The 17688-nt window shown below is 42.0% G+C and overlaps 1 protein-coding gene across 2 annotated transcripts in view; it reads left to right on the top strand.

Annotated features, from left to right (window-relative positions):
• Positions 1-225: 225 nt before the first annotated feature.
• The window catches only part of FBXO9 (F-box protein 9), a 37467-nt gene continuing 20004 nt past the window's right edge, over positions 226-17688 (top strand). For both annotated transcript variants that reach the window (XM_067565460.1, XM_067565459.1), the window contains exons 1-4: positions 226-409; positions 6468-6545; positions 7405-7554; positions 10391-10448. In XM_067565460.1, coding sequence (XP_067421561.1) covers positions 407-409; positions 6468-6545; positions 7405-7554; positions 10391-10448 — 289 coding nt within the window. In that variant the 5' untranslated portion in view covers positions 226-406. The remainder of the gene's footprint in view (positions 410-6467; positions 6546-7404; positions 7555-10390; positions 10449-17688) is intronic.

Genomic DNA, 17688 nt, shown 5'->3' on the forward strand with positions numbered 1-17688 from the left:
TTCTTCTCCTTCGGCAGAGTAGCCCACGGAGACTACATTACCCAGAAGGCAAAGCGCCACCTCGATCCAAGCGGGAAATCAGGCAGAATAGGGTGGTGCATGCTGGGACTTGCAGTCCTCACAACTAACGCGCCATAGTACAGCGGCTCGTGAGCGTCGGGAGGGCGACGCTCTGTCCTTTCTCTCAGTGCTCGTGGAGTCTGTCTGGCCGTGGTCTCGGCTGCTCCCGGTCCTCCTGCCCCCTCACTCTCCGGGAAGATGGCTGCCGTACGCAGGGCCCGCAGTTACTCCCGCTGCGTGGTGCGCTTCTCCGACCGAGAACTCTGCTAAGTCGCCCTACGGGCACGAGACACGGACCAAGCAAGGGGCGAGGACCCCCGGACAGCGCCGCCTGACCGACCGCAGCATGGTGAGCAGCGCCCGGCCCGGCCGAGCCTGCTCCCTGGCGGCGACTGCAGCGTCGGGTGTGGGGTGGGCCCGGGGCAGGGCGCGGGACCGAGGGGGCAGCTCAGCTGTCATTGGCTGCCGGGAGGGGAAGGGAGGGGGCGTCCCCGGCAGCCCGCAACGCAAGGCTGTGCGGGCGTTTAGCGCTGGGACGGAAGCCCGGCCCCGCTGCTCCGCGCGGGATTTTCCCCTTCCCTCGCAGCCCCCATGCGACCTCACGCATTGCCTCCCTCGCGGGGCGGGGCTGTGTGTGTGTGTGTGTGTCGGCCGTGCGCGCGCTGCTGAGGGGGGCGGGGCATGGCGTGCGCCCTGCAGCTCCGGGCCCCTGCGGGTGGGGCTGGGGTGTGTCCTCTCGGGCAAGGTCCCTAGCACCGGACGCGCCCGTGGGCGGGGGGGCTTCCTTCCAGTGTGAGATACTGGAGCGTGGTGGCCCGGTGCCAAATCTCCTCCCCCCCCCGGATAGCAGTGCAGCCTTAGGCTGTTGCACCTGCTACACGTCACCAGTGGCGCGGCCCTGCAAGCCCAGTTTGAAGCAGGACCGCCCCCCACGCGCCCACACATGGTTGGGTATTCATTTGAATTGTACGCCTCTGTGTACATGTGACCGTATCAATAAAATGTATTGCAGAGACCACGAAGGCTCGGGGCTGTTCTGAAGGGCCTAGCAGGCCAGGCTGGTGCTTGGTGGAACTGTTTGCTGCACAGGTCAAGCCTGTTGCTTGGCTCTATGTGAAGCAAGGGTTAGAGGGGCTCTTGTGCTGAGGGCTGCACCTCCGTGTGAATTTTTAAGACATTGATTATCTAGCCACCCAAATACTTTATGCCTGTAGTAGCAGTCAAAACACTTTACCCCAGGGACTAAGTTTTTGTATCCCTGCAGAGCAGAGAATCATTATTTCTATTTTACTGGAAACTGATGGACAAGGTTTTATAGTTTGTTACAAAACCAAGAAAAACCCCCTCACCTGCTTTCAGTTTGTGCTTTAACCACAATACCATCCTCAGCTTTGGGTGGCTATACTGTCCACCATCTTGTGCATGTTTCTCATGAGCCCTTGAGCTGGACAAAGTATATGTGCCCTTTGGCTGAAACTGATCCAAGGTCTGTTTGTTTTTGTCTCATGTCTAAGGAGAGAAAATATGTGGGCATAAGAGGTCTTATCTGTAAGGAAATCACCTGTGAAAAGTCTTTAATCTTCACAGACCTCTTTCTAACCAAACTCATGTTATAGTACTTGTTAGACACATGGAGGAAGGTAAAAATATTAACCAGAGAAAATAATAGCCAGAGCATGGTCTGAGACTTTCCTGGCTCTAAGTCTGTGACACTATAGGCGGAGGGGAAAAAAATCCAATTTGTTCTGGCTTGAAAACTAATGAAGTGTTTTCTGCCTAAAGTCTTAGCTATGGAAAGATGTGAAAGGTGACTTTTGTTTTAGATGAGGCAAGCATAGTAACACCAATTCAGAGAGGCTCACCTTGTACAGTTAATACTGGTTCTGTGAAGATCTTAGTTCAGATCTTGGCAACAGTGGTGTTAAACTCCAGTGGAGTTTCCTCAGTAATTGGTAGTCTGCTGTATTGTTGCAGGAATGCAGTGTATAGTTCTGATTTGCAAGACACTGATAACTGAGTAGTGCAAGTGAACAAGTTTTTCGGATGTGGCAAGTTCTTTGTAAACAAACCTGACAGTCTTTCACTGGGTTTACTTCCCTTCATTGTTTGGTGATATAGTATAACTGAATGTGTGATGATGTGAAGTTAGTAGGAGAAAGGTTGCTTGTGTAGAAAAGCAGAGTACTTTTCTTATGTGGTCAGCGTAAGTGTTAAGCTGCGATTAAAACAGTATTTGAGTGAACTTCAGAAAAATACAGTTTAATCATTACATAGATTCATTGGGCTTTCTAAGCAGGAGGAGAAACTTACACTTACAGACTGACAGTGACTAGTACTTGAGTGCAGACGAAGGGGAGACCAATGGAATTCAGAACTCAGAGGTTATAACAGCATTTTGAAGGCTCAGCAGTTCTGACAGTTGGTTTTGGGCAGGACCTTGAAGTTCAGACAGAGTGTCAGACTTGCTTGCTTGGTTTGAAGATGAGTGGCCATGGGACTCTCTCTCTTCTGTAAGGACTTCCTGAACAGTATTGAATTACATTCTAGGAGGCTACTGGCCAGAGTAAAATCCTAGTGGCAGAGAAAGGAGTTGCGTTCTCCGCACGAAGGAGATTGAAAGTACAGTTGGCTCAGACGCAAACTTGGAGGAAAAATCATGATTCCACCAAAGACTTCTTGTAGTAGGTTACCTTACCCAACTTGAGATCCAAATTGTTTTATTTTGTTCCAGACAATTGTCAATTTTAAAATATAAAAGTTCACTTTGTCTAGTCAAAGCAGGCAGATACTTGTTTAAGTTTTATTGGAATCGTGCCCTCCCATGCTAGAAGATATCAGAATTTGTTGAGTTTACAGAATACTATTTAGATACTGAGATACAACTGTTATGGAGCACTGTAGTCCAATACACAATATCTACCAGGAAGTCAGGGCAGAATCCCATTATAATCCAAATTTATGAAGCAGTGTTTGCCAACTGATTGAAACACTCATTCGAAGATGAATGTCTGGTTCAAACTAGGTATTTTTTTTGTGACTATTGAATGTTTTGGATAACCTGCTTGCTAGCTCCTTCCTCTAGTACTGTACATTAAGTAATTCAGAACAAGTGCAACTTTAAGATAAGATCACAGACTGCAGAAACAGATGCCATGTTATCCACTCACTCTGGACATGCTGCAGATTGTGCAGTCTGCTATGCAAATCCTAAAAGGTATCAGAGCAGTCCTGGGACAAATCATTCAAATATTGATTAAATCAATGCATCTGCAAATAAGATAGCCCAGCTAACTTGTAGTAAGTAATTTGGGATAGAAGAGACCCAAGTGCTGCAACTGCACTCCAGAAAACAAAAGGAGCTTCTGGCTCTTTCTTTTCATCCATTATGTAAAACAAATAGTCTTGCCATACTTCATTTAAATGGAGCACAACAATGTGATGTAATTTACTGATCATTGGACTTTCAGATGGAATAATCTGTAGACGCAAGTTCATGGAGACCTGAATGTATGCACTTGTGTGTGAAGGAAATCAAATCTAGATTGAAGAAGCCTATAGTGTATCCTTTAGAAGTGCCAAGAATCCCAGTAATAAGTACAAAAAAAGTAATGCTAAATCTCTTTGGCATGACAGAGAATCCTACCAACATCCAGGAGGCCTTCTGTGCAACTGAAAAATGCTGAATGCTGAAATCTTTCTCCCTCCCCCAAAATCAGATTAAAACTCAGGCTAAAAGGTGAATTTGCATCCTATCAAATAGGCATTTGAAGGACTATACATTTAAACAGTTTTTGTAATTCCTCTAATCTAAATCAGAATGGAATACAACTTCTGAGGTACTTCACCTTCATCAACAGCTTTTAGACAAGACCAAATCTGCTTCTCTCTCAACAGACTGATCACTGAGTGACAAGTCTGTTTGTATGCTGTTGGTATATGATTTGTAGAAGTTATCATATTGATATTCAAACTTACTCATGCATTTTGATCCTTTGTCGAATGGGCATCTACTTAAAGCAGTTGTATATTTTTAGTCCTCTGTTCTAGAATTTTCTCTGTGGGAGTGGGGGTGGTTTAGCTTTGTTTAGATTAATGGATATGCCTGTCCTAATGAACTAGATTCACACTTCTTAAATATAAAAGATTGTAAATAAGACTTTCATTTTCAAGTTATGGACAACTCCAGTTTCTTAATTTTTGTCATCATCAAATGTAGTACATCTATATTCAACATCATCTATATTCAACATTATCTTCCAAGTTTTTGCAAGTTGTCCACAGAAGTCAGATTATTATAGTTTACATCTTATAACTCTAAGCAATAGTGTCTGCTTAAAGTGCAGTATATAAATATTAGAACTACAGTCTTAAAAAATTAACTGATAAATTTAAACAAAAAAACCCGGGTGCTTTATTCTAAGGGCATTTAAAAATGATATTGTGTTCATGAGCAGAGGCTGCACTTCGTGTGTTTCCTTTTGACTCAGCTTGTATGCTTTGATTTAGTAAAGATCCTTGCATTTAATTCAGTAATGGTGAATAGAATATTTACAGAAAACTGTACAACTAAGGGCTGCATGATGGCATAAACATTTCACATTCTGCCTAACAAAAATAAGACTAGACTGAAAACTTTGATTACCTAAGTTTATATCTAGATCAGGGGACACCACCATACTCTTTCAAAATCCTAGATAAGAGCATAAAAGGCTGTAAAACTGCTATTTTGGTTAGCTGTGTTTAATCTCCCCTAATCAATTTATGTGGTGAATATCTGGTTTTACAAGTACTAAAGCAAGATTGGCTCTTGAAAAGTTTGCAACCTTTAAAAATTATTCTTAGTATGGGTACTCCTATCTGTTGCCATTAATAAGGTCAGCAGCAAGATCAGATGCAGCTCTTAACTATCTCAACTTTAAATATATCTTAATACATAAGATATATCTTAATAAGATACATATATCTTAATACATAAGATATATCTTAATAAGATACATATATCTTAATACATAAGATCTCTTGCACACGTAAGGGACTGAAAGATGAGGATAATATTCCTTCTTAAATGCCATTATATTGACAAAAATAGCCACACAAAAAATCATCTCACAATGTTAGGTACAATATGAATAACAAAACAGAGTAGGCAGAGTAACCACTAACATTGCAATGCTCCGATTCCAGCAAGAACTCTTTTCTTTCATCGTCTAAACATTTCAGCCACAATCACAGTAACTTTGGACCATTATCTGTTGAAAAATATTGTAGATCAAAATTACAGTTTCTGTCACTCAGATATTGAAACATCTTTAGTGTGTAACCTCCATATCTTAGCTGTCATCTGTTTCATGGTCATAGTGTAACAATACCACCTGCATTGCTGCTAGCATTATTCTAAGGCAGTATTGATTTAGGCTGCTTAGTGACTATAGAAAAATGTGTGACTGAAATGTATCTTAACTAGTAGAATTCCTTTAGTGAACATTTTGCTTGCAGTAATAAGTCTTAAAGTACGTTGCTTTGTTAGTGTGACTATATTACATTGGAATATTCACTATAGTTTTGAAGTACGTATTGATGTCAGTGTTTTATAACTACTGTATCATGTTTGAAATCTGCTTAAGTTTTCCATCCAAGTTCTGAAGAATTGTACAGACAAACTTTCTCTAACATTAAAGGGCCAGATTTCAGTATAAGCAGGCCTAGTTCCATTGAGATCAGTAGAGCAACATCAGAACTGTATTTAGTTTTAGCGTTTTCTGTTTGGGATGGTAGCTTCACAACCAAACTGGTGCACTGTGGTGTTCGTTTGCAGCCCAAACTAGGATAGCCCCAAGAAATGTGTGCTAGCTACATTTAATAAGCTTCAGAATCAATATTGTTAATCACTTCACTGCTCAGTGATCCTTTTAAATTAATATAGAAACTGCTTCTGTAACACACCTTTCAGCAACAAAAGTTAAATAAGTAGCATCATTACATTGAACTCTTGATTTTACCTGGGAGAAGACCTTACAAGGTACAGTCAGTTGTCTAAAACAGTCACATTTTCATGGCTGAAATTTCAAAGTCGTCTTTTTATGGAGTTATTATTCCCTTACGATGTTTTCAATTCAAACATTGCAGCAGTGCGGTGAAGCATGTAAAACTGCAAGTGACAGCTAGCTAGTCTCTGCTTTAGCCAGCTAGAGTGAAATGCAAAATGTTCATTTCATGATCATTTTCAATAACTTAGTGGAACAGGCAGTGTCACCAGCTTAAAGTAATTTAGCCCGATATTAAGTTGACGTCAGCAGGGACACATTGAGGGGGAACATGTTTTTTTGTAATGAGTTTATGTGCAGTTTGCACACATAGTATATGTACATCTACTGGCCACATATTCATGTCTAACTGTTCTGTATTAGGCAGAAGCTGAAGAAGATTGTCACTCTGATCTGATAAGAGCTGATGACAATGAAAGGCCTGGTGAGGCAAATCTTCAGGTATGTGTAAAGCAATGTTCTCATTTTGAAACTCAAATTGGCATTTTATTCCATAGCAGAAAGCTGATATAGTGCATTTTAAGCCATCCCATAAGTAAAAGCACATTCTTTGATCTGATACTTTTTCTGTGGTACTTGTTTTACATATTAATACAAAAAACCTTGGAATTAAGGTTATTAAAGCATACTTTCAAACATATACTGAAGGAAAACTTCAATCAGGGAAGTGTCATAACTTCACCTTTGTTTCCTATACAACCTTATCCTCCCCATAAAAAGGGATGGAATAAATCAGACTACAAATTCAAATTATAAACTTGGTTGTAACCAAAGCTACTGAATACATTATTGTAAACAAGTATAATAAACCAATTTTCTATAGAACATTGAGATTAATTTAAAATAATTTGAGCTGACGTTTGCTTAAACTATATATGAATGAGCAAGTAGACAGTGAGATAGTTATTTCTGGCCGAAATTAATAGAAACAACCATCACCATCACTTCTTGCAACAACCTAAATTTTCTTCTGCATACTGAATGGCCCAAACAGAAATAATTGCATTGTTGGAACTAAATTGTCCATAAACCTAGTATTTCCATGTGTGACTTTTGTGGTAATTCCACTGTAAGTGAAGCTAGAGGACATGCCAGTTCTAATGTGCACATGAATTTGCTAAATGAAGTCCTTATATTTACCCTTAAATAGTTAATATTGTATATGTAAGGTATATTCAAAGTTCTTATTTGTAGATTGGACCTTGCAGAGACTATGTAATCTCTTGTACAGGAGATGTATTGTCTGCACAGAAGATGCTAAATCAGAACCTATTAGGAGTTAGTGTTTCTGCATTTTTAGGCAGAGCTCCAGATGTTTCGAGCTCAGTGGATTTTTGAACTCGCCCCAGGCATGAGTTCTAGTGGTTTGGAAGCTGTGCCATGCGCAAGAGGGCCTGGAGTAAAGGCTATAGATACCAAAGGAAAGCAGGAACTAGCAAAAGAGGAGAAGGTAGGAAAGAGATCACTTATTTTACTAATGGGCTGTCTTTAGCTTTCAGCATGGAATGTTTGGTTTCTGCTTAAACCTGCAAAAGATCAGACCAATAACTTTCTCACTGTATGCTAGATTCATGAAGGGATGCTGTGGTGTCTAAGACCTGGTCTATACTGCTGCTGGCGGTCAACAGGAGATATGCAAGCTATGTAAAGTTGCGTATGTCCTGTCGACTTAGTTACATTGCCATACTGCAACGTCTTCACTGCGCTGTGTCGACCAAAGATGCCCTCCTGTCAACATTACCTTACTCCTTTCGGGGAGGTGGTTTAATCGTGTCGACCGGAGAGCACTTCCAGGATCGATCCCTAAGTCACCAGCAGTGTAGACATACCCTAACTTAGGTGCTTACAAGATCAGTAAGATTAAAAATTTTTGAGTTAGGTACTGAGGCTCCCTATATAATGCATAGGGGAGATAGGTACCTAAGGCTATGTAGAGTACAGGCACTACACACGTAGCTACGTGCAACAGTGAAAGGCAGATTGTATCCTCATTTGTCACTGCGGTGTGTAGCTACATGCTTCAGTGAAGGACTGTGGTAGGTGGGAGCTGCTGGAGCTTTTCAGTGCAGTAGGGAAAGCCTCTGGTGTTGGGCCACTACACTGCTAAGAATAGCATTGTAGCTGTGGGAGTCACTACTTGTGCCCTCATAGGGCACATATCCTGGGGGTTCAGGTGTGTAGGGCATTCTCGTCACTTATGCTGTGCTTCACAAACTACAGTGCTATTCATACTTATGCTAGCTGGGTATGCGGTGTCTGTACTCTGCTGTAAGTGTAGATGTAGGCTAAGAATGGGATTCACAAAAGTCAGCATATTGAGCAAGGAGCTGCCTTAGCCAATTAATGGGAGATGCCAAGAAGAGGGTGTGTCTTAAGCCCTGCTCCTCCGAGAGATTTAAGGGTTTAAATTTGGGGTTGCAGGATGGTGCCTTTTCTTGCTTAGGAGTCTCTGCTGTGAACCTTCTCCTGGGCTAGGGAGAATGCAAGAATGACTCTAGTTTGGTGATTGCAGTTCTCACCTGGAAGGAGGAGACCTAGGTTCCAGTCCCCCAGCTCCAGTGTCTCTAGTTGTACAAAGTTCAACAGCTGAGACTGAGGGCACTTCCCGCCTCACCCTCAGGGGAGAATTGAACCCAGGTCTCCCCAGGTCCTGCGTGAGTGTTGTAACCACTAAAAGAGTTAAGTTATAAAGTTGGGCACTACTGCTGCCACCGCCTCCTCTGGCCAGATTTTGAGTGGGGCCTGGGCTGGTAGGTAAACGCCAAGCTCACCCTACTGGATTGGGCCCTGCAGATGAGATAGGCAGAGGAACTCCTGTCTTCCCCTGCTTTGTGGATTTTGCTGTGGCTTAGGCATCCAGACACTTAAAGTGAGGCAGCAGCATGTGTGCCCAGAGGCTGAAACTTAGGCACCCAGGGGTCTTTTACTACAAAAACGTAGGGTCCGTTTAGTCACTTAGAGGGTTAGGTGTAGCTGAGCAGGGGTTGTTATTAATGCCAGTGGTGCCAAAGTGTTACAATTGGGCACCTAAATCCCTTTGTGAATCTAGCCCTCTCTTCCCTACCTTTTGCCACCTTCCCTTAAAACCCCACCCCCTTTTTCCTTTTCCTCATGCATGGCTTTACCTCCTGCACCAAATATATGTATTGTGAAAGGGTGTGAGCCACTATCACTTAACAGTGGATGTTACATATGTTTGTGTTCCAGTTGAATGGAGTCACACACGTAAAATGACATGACAATTGCCAGTCGTATCTTCTTGTAATGGATATGTACAAATACTTAGAACATGGCTAAAGAGCTTCTGAACTAGGTCAAAAACTGAAGTGTTCCAGTGGAGTTCAGTTGAATTTTTCTCTTCCTGTTAAAGAAAAGGGAACAACAGGAGCTCTCCTGCCTTTCCTGACGTCTTTGCATACATTTCTTTTCTTGCTCTGGCTTGTCACCTCAGTTTTTAAAAGTTCTTTCAAAGTATAGTATAGCAGTATGGCCCACACAATATTCTTGACTTGGTGTATCACTTAGTACTCTTTCGCAGGTCCCCCATTCTTCATTGTGGCAGGCTGGATTCGCAATTGTCACACTTTTTCTCCTGTAGGTCAACTCTGACTTTGACTCAAGTTTCTGCCAGATGCTTTCTTCCTCACCATTACTTTCACAAGTGCTTTGCACTACCTCCAAAATTGCCATGTATTTTTTAGAATAAAACTGAGTTACTTGAACCAAGGTGTCTTTAGGCAAAAATGTGATACTTAAACATAAATTAATCAAGATTTTCCTCCCTTCTCTCCGTTTTAGCAAATTTGTCAAGTTAGCGGTCTTTGCAAAGCAATAAAGCTTTAGCAATCTTGTTCATACCTGAAACAAGCTTCCATTTAAATGGTCAGGTAAATATGGCACAGACTCCTTTTAAAACAAAAAGGAATTAGTTTGGAAACCTATGAAAATAAATTTATAATGGGAGTGCTATATCAACCATTGTTAGAGTGGTGTTAGAAGTTATGCAATTCCTTATAATAAGGGCTTAATGTCCTGATTTGAAATCACTAAAACTACATATAATTAAAACAGATGTAAGCAAGATTAGGATCACTCCCTATGCTGACTCAGAAATTCAGTTTAGTAGAACCTGAATTTCACCTCCATGGTAGTTATATGCATTGTGCTTTTACTGTTCCCCTTACCACCTCATAATATAACGTTGTCAATTTGGATGAAAATTCTGGTAAGTGGATTTGCTTAGGTGCTTGTAACGTTTTTTTTCCATGTATGTAATTATTGTACAGGCACGAGAACTGTTCCTGAAGGCTGTGGAACAAGAACAAAATGGGGCCCTTTATGAAGGTAACATGCAATTCCTAGATTACAAATCTAGTGCCTATAAACGTACTCTCTGGTTCATGAGGAGTAATATTTTATTAGTTGCTATAGTGAAAAATAGTGATAGCTGTGTGCTCCCAATTAACTTAATAGCTGGAGAACTGTAAATAGTAATTTGAGAACTGGATCCTTGGGTGCTCAAGCACTTAACCTGCTATGAAAGAACGGACAGTATTGCTAAAGCAGCTCATCACTACAGTTAAGATTAAGCAAAATTATGAATGCCAGGCAGACTGAAAAAAAAAGTCTGTCATTTGGCAAGGAAATGTTCAGCCATCTTTAGCAGTATCTACACAAGTTTCAGAATATTGAAATTTGTCCAGAGCATTTTTCCAGTGCACTCGACAACTTTAATAGGAAAGCTCATAATCTTAATTATTTTCATTGCTCTGTAGTTAAAGTGGAAGTGTCATGATAAACTAGCTTCTGTATTTTTAAAACTGATGTCACATTTAACATGTTCAAAGCTTTCTAGTAGGTGCCTTCTTAAAATGTGTTAAATGGCTGACAGTTAAATCTGGTAATCCCTACTGTGTCAGGTTTGCCCCCAAAATTGAAAATTCCCTTGTAAGGAAAGATGCAAGGAATTAGGCCATCTTTAGATAGCCTTCCTCCCTGTTCCTGCCCTTATTGGCACAGTTGTGGAAATAGGTACACCTCCCTCTAACTATTCTGAAAACCTAAGCCCCAGTTCAGCAAGGTACTTAATCATGTGCCTATCTTTAAACATGTGGATAATCCCATTGTAGTCAGTGGAACTACTCACATACTTAAAGGTAAGCACCTGATTAAGTACCTTGCTGAACTGGGATGTCAGAACTTGAGTCAGGGTTCCCTACACTATGCGTCACAATGTCTGAGATCATTCTGTGACTTGGGACAAAGGGACCTCACAGGTGGTGAGATAGTAAGACTGCAAAAGTTATTTAGTAAATTTAAAGGATAAACCCGTAGTAAAGTCCTTTAAGGCCACAATATTAGTGCAATTTGAGAACTCCAACTAGCAGTATATTCTGGTGCACGATGAGTGAGTAGGAGGCTGCTCAAGCCTCTGTTCTCAACAGTATTACATTTTGCCTGAATTTACTTCTTACAATACAGTACAAGTCCTATTAAACTTCAGCCACTCTGCTGCATCTAAGCCATGCATGCAGAGTGACAGCCTGTCAGCTGTAATTGCCGAGGCCCAAGGATGCTGAACTTCAGTTTACTGTTGCATCTTTCATCAAGTCTATAGAGGTCAGTTCTGGCTAACAAGCAAATTAAAGTTTGATGGTTTCATTAAGGACAGTGGCAGTTATTCTAATGATTGCTAAGAAGAGTGCAGAAAAGTGACATGGCTTCACATTGTGTTCTGAAATACGGAAGCCTTCAAAATTGCTGGATCAATGTACATGAATTCCAGGGTACAGTGTGCACTCTAGCCTGAAGTTGCCTTAGAGTGTGAAGCCTTCAAAATTGTTACAGCATTTAAGTCATAACTCTGAAAGATAAACATGGAGGCCTTGAAAGAAGTCAACAAGTGTTGATTTAAGGCACATTGTTTTAAAGGCACATATTACAGCAGAAAGTTTCATTTCCACGTGCAATAGACATTGTTTCATAAACTATAGGATGTACGGTGGCTACCAAATTGAAAAGTGCCTATCAGATATTTTGCACTGTATTGATATGGCTGACTACATCAGAGCAATTGCTTTCAAAGCTTAGGAAAGCTGACCCCTTAAGAATTAAATTGGAGGGTTTAGCCACTGCCTGGCACAGCTTTCAGTATTTGTGGTATTGGGATGTTTGACTGTTCTGTTGAAGACTTCCTCTCTTGAAAAGCTGTACCACGAAGTAGTTTGGTTTATTGCAAACTCTACAGATGGTGTCATGGTGATGACAGGTGAGTGCAGCAGCCTGATCAGAGAGATCCAACCCATCACAGTTAATGCCGGGATGTCACTTCCTACACTGAACTGTTGCAATGAAGAGTGCCTATAAAGTGGTACCTAGACCTTCAGGAAACTGTTACAAATAGTGAACTTTAAAAGCTGTCCAGTGAATGGACTTCGTGCATTGTTCTGATGACCGGTTCTTTTTACTAGTAACTTTCACACGTAAGTGAGGTGACTCATGAGGTAGAGTTGAAGTTTTCCTGACTAATAAAACATGTGCTGTCCCCCCCACCCCTTTCGGTATGTTTGGCTATTTAGATTGTGAGCACTTTCGGGCAGGGATTATTTTTAATCTCAATCATCAGTAATCTGCTCTTGCTGACACCAGAGATGAAGTTAGTGAAGGTGACCCACTTAAACATCTTCCATCACCTAAATGACCTGAACTCTTCTCTGAGAGCAGAATAGGGGTGTTCTCTCCCTGCAGGAGAAGGTAGAAGCATTTAACACTTGACAATTGGTCTTCTGGACACGGGAAATTTATGAACCTGACACTTGAACCCTGGTTTCAGACTTTGAAGGAACTAGCAAATTCAGTCAGTGTCTGAGTGAACTTCAGGCCCAGTTGTGCCATTACTAGGCTGGTGCTCAGAGGGTAAAGAGGTGGATCATCAATCTCTTCATTCACAAGGCTGCTTTAGCACAGTGCTGAATGTGCCACTGCACCCTAGAGGGACAGACCTCAGCCTGGGTCCTGCATGTCATTAAGAGGAGTTTAGCATGCAGCCATTACCCGCTTCAGCTGCAGAAACCTTGAAAGCTTTTTGTGTTGTAGCTTTAAGTAAGATTTCTCTGGTGATTAAAAATAGTTGCTAGCACCAGTGGATAGATAACTTGCAGTTCAACCTCATGTGGAATCTCCCTATACAAGACAAGCTCATGAGTTGTTAAGGGGAGAGTATAGGACACAGTTTACTCTTCAGAACTTTAGAATTAGTAATTAGTTGTGATTATTGTAACAATTTCATCTGCACATAACAGGATGTGGCGGGGGGGGAGATGAGAATAGTGAAAATGTAACAGGGAAGGTGGTGAGTAGTGCTGAAAGTTCTGAGAAACCTGTATTAGAGCATTTACACTGGTAAGTGACCACTGCAGGTAGGCTAGATTGCTCAGTAGCTTGGAAATAAGAATTATAGCCATTTATAAAGTTAGTAACATCTTTTAGATATCTGGTAACACAGTCCACTAAACAGTTGCCAAATATCCAAGTCACATCTATCACAGTAGAACTGTATTAATTTGCTGTAAGTGGGAGACTTTTTGCAAGTTAAGTTTTGCACATTAAATTAAAACCCAGCTGGATATGTTTTAAAATGTACTTTATTTTTACAGTTGTAATTCACTTTTGATCAGGTACTGTAGAATAATTTACCAGATACTTAGGGAAAATAGATTTGACTACAGCATGCTAATATATTAACTAGTTTTGATACTAATCAAAGTAATCCATGTACTGAGGTTGTATAGCTAGAACTGCCAGGTATAGTACAAGAGATCAAGATTGAACTAGAGCACTAGTTCTTAACCCATGGCCCACAGAGTGCTTGTGGGAGGGACAAGACTACTTCCCCTGCATGGTCACTCTTGGGGATGAGGGTCCCACCCATCTCTGATTACCTCCCCCAGGTGAAGGAAGCTCCACAGCTGCATTGCCTTCAGCACTGGACTCTGAAGACAGCAGCCAGAGAGCTTCCTGCAGTAGGAGGAGGTTTGCAGCAGCCAGAGAGCTTCCTGCTGTAGGAGGTTTGCAGAGGTGGGTCTGATCTGGCTCTGAGAGCAGCCATACAGCAGAAGATTTAGTCCTGTTCCGCCCCAGCATGGCAGCTAGAAGTCCCCAGCTGGAGTGCTCCCAGCAGCACAGGGGAGATCAGACTCATCTCCACCTCCAGGAACCTCCTCTGGCTGCAGGAAGCAGTTGTGAAGGTGGCAATCTCGCAACCCCACCAGAATAGTTTTTGCCATTTACCCCTCCGCCTTCTGGGTCACAACACTGTGAAACACTGAAGTTTCAAATGTAAACATCTGAAAGGCCCTACACAACAGAGGGAGCTGTATATGTGGCCCACAGTGGTAAATAGGTGGAGAGCCACTGAACTAGTCTCATGTATATCACTTAGGATAGTGGACCATCACCAGTCATTGGAAAACTTGCTTCTAGGCTGGAGAGCTGGTGTTGGTTCACTTTTTAGTTTTTCTTTACTATATTACTTTTCCCAGTAAGCAGCTGCTAGGTGGTTGCCACAAAGACATTAGGATTGTTAATAGGAGAAGATGTCCATGCTATCATGAATGGGGGAGGCATCCATGAAACACACCATAGTGATCCATGCGGTGAAAAAGGTTTGAGAACTCCTGCTTTAGCAGTCTAGGTAAAGGGTGAGCGACATTGGTAGACAAACTTGCAATGGTACTACATTTGCTATGCATAAAAGGGTCTGTAGGCGGTCAACTTAGTACCTTTTAAAAAAGTTCATGCTTTCCTTCCTGCCTAATCAGTGACTTCTATATAGGAATGAAGCCTCGCACCCTGAAATAGCTTCAACTGACAGACGATGCAGCTGCCTAGTCACACAGATTGGAGACAGCAGAGCATTGCATTAAAAACCACTCAGACCCTATTGAATAGAGTCCAGTTAAAGAGCTAAGTACTCAGATTCAAGACTCACCAGTCAATTTATGTTGATGTTAATCAAATCAGAGAAGATACTGCATTACACTAAGTCAGAAAAGGAAATTTTGGACAGGGTATTCCTTTTTTGCTAAAGCACTATGGCTCTGATTAAGGAAAGCATTTATGCACGTACTCAAATCCCTTGTTAAATAGGGGTGAGGTCCTGAATTACTGTTTGAATGGGGTGTGGCATTGGCCTTCAAATGTTGAGAGTCCCCTGCAGTTTTGACCAAACTATGTTCAGATATAGTGAGGAATTACTTTCTCATGGCCATGTGGGGTTGATACAAAAATGAAACCACCAAATAGCGGATAGGTTAAAAAACTAGATATATAGTTGATTCTTGCTTTCCAATTTGGGCACATCAACTCAGACTAAGTTTTTCTCTGTATTCCTTCAGTAAATGATATCTACTAGAGCATGACATTTCTATTTAAAACATTTAAAAATTAAAAATTACATTTAAACACAGTGATTAGGTTATTGCAAGGACATGATTCTAATATTAGACAGTAGCAGGGCTTTACTGCAGATTTCCCAGCAAGTTCTCAAGTATAAATAAGTAACAATAGTGGTCTTTATTTTGACCCAACTTAATACTTTCCAGACTCTTGAGATACAGTAGTAAGTTAAGTTCATTTGTTCAGTTACTTGGAGTTTGTCCTAGTTCACCTTCTCATGAGCAAGCAGAAATTAAGATTCTGTATAGCCCATAATGCTTGTCATATAATATTAGTGTAGCTCCTATCTAATGCAATGTCTTCATTACAGCTACTTGATTTATCTGACCTCAGCTTTCATATGGTTAGAGTTCTATTCCTGGTGGCTATAATATTAGTGCCTATGATTAGGCAGAGTAAAACTTGAGTAACTGCTCCTTTCTATGTTAAATAGCAAAAATGATTACCCAGAAGCTCCAGTCAAGATTAGAGCCCCAGCGGAGGTGTTCAAATACTAGACTACAAAACCTTAACACGGCACAATTATATCTAGGTGCTATACAAACACAGGAAGGGATGGTTCTTGCTCTGAAGAACTTAGAATTTAAATAGAAAAAACAGATCTATATACAATATGTAGACAGAATTGAACACTATCTTTCCCTCTCATTCACCTCCCCCCATCTCACACACACAAGCATGCACATGCTAGTCAGAACCCTGTTGATTTTGGTGAATTTTGGAAAGGCAGTTTTCCCCATTTTCAGCAAAATCAGTAGGGTTCTGATCAGAGGGGGCTAGCCAAAGGCAGGGAGGAAAAGGCAAAGGGCACACTAATCATACGCACGAGTCCACTACCTCACCCTTGTGTCCTAAGTAACGCTGATGGGGTGCATGACTCACCACTGGCCTGGCACTTCCTTCCTCTTGGTTGCTGGGGGGATTGACTCTTGAGGTAGACACCCCTCTCTCTGGTAAGTAACTCCTCTCTTGCTCCAGGACCCACAGCATCCTAGTGCCACTCCCTCAGTGGCTATTAAGGAAAGCCAGGCCAACCCTCTAGACTAGGTTCCAGTCCAGGGACCCTCAATTCAGTAGTTCTAGGCTTCCTCTTTGCCCTCACTGCTCCTTCCCTGGACTGCTTCCTACATGTTGGTTCCCCTCCATCTGTGTACCAGGCCCAAGTATCTGCCTCCCTTTTCCCAAGGAATGACTGCCTTTTGTCAGCCCCAGCTGTTTGCCCATTACCTTTATAGACTCCATCTGTTCCTGCACAGGTGAGCCTCTCTCTATTTAGCTACCGCTAGTCTTAAAGCTCCCCTTTTTGCAGCTTAATTAGTTGATTGGGTTTACCTGGCCCAGTTCTGCTCTCGTAGGGCTAGTACTGGGCTCTGACCCCTTCACAGTAACCAAATGCTGATTTTAGTGGAAATCAGGCTTTTCTGATTTTCACTAAAATCAAGAGAGTTCTGCCCCTACAATGTTCCCTGAAATTCTGAAATTGATCGGGTGCAGTTTTCAAAAGTTACCGCATTTCATACATACAGAGAAATACTATTGATGTGCAAATAGGACCTCACTTTGCTAGTGCAATAAGTGTCAAAGGTGTGTGGCTGAGGTTTTATTAACTGTTTCCCTAGCCATCCACCCTCAATGTCTCACAGGTCAAGGCTGATCTGTGCCACCATTGTTGTGTCCTTCTGCCCATCCCAGAGAAAGATTCTGGGTTATTGTGACCATGTATAAAGGAAAAAGATCTCCAATTGATGGTGCCTGTGTAACTTCCTACTGAAAGTGTGTAAAGAAAATCATTGTTGGGAACTCTAGCAGCCCCTCTATCGGAGAGAATAGAGGAGGCTCCTGCCTTATCTGTAGGGTTCCCCAGGTTGCCAGCGAGCACCAGACATCTCAAAGTTATTTCGTGAGTGGTGTCAGAGTTTACATCAAGCAGTCATCTTACTAAAGTTTTAAAAAAGGCCATCTTCATTGCCATCCCTCATCCTAAAACAGTGGTCCCCAAACTTTTTGGACTTGCACCTCCCACCCCACCCCCCATACCCAGTCCACACCACCCCCAGGAACCAGGGGTCAGGGCTGTGGCCGGGAGATGAGCTGTGGCTCAGAGGGGAGTAGGGAGCTGCAATCAGAG

Source organism: Emydura macquarii, unplaced genomic scaffold (genome assembly GCF_026122565.2).
Source record: "Emydura macquarii macquarii isolate MOO-44397 ecotype Brisbane River unplaced genomic scaffold, CSIRO-AGI_Emac_v2 contig_2680, whole genome shotgun sequence".
Lineage (NCBI taxonomy): Eukaryota > Metazoa > Chordata > Testudines > Chelidae > Emydura > Emydura macquarii.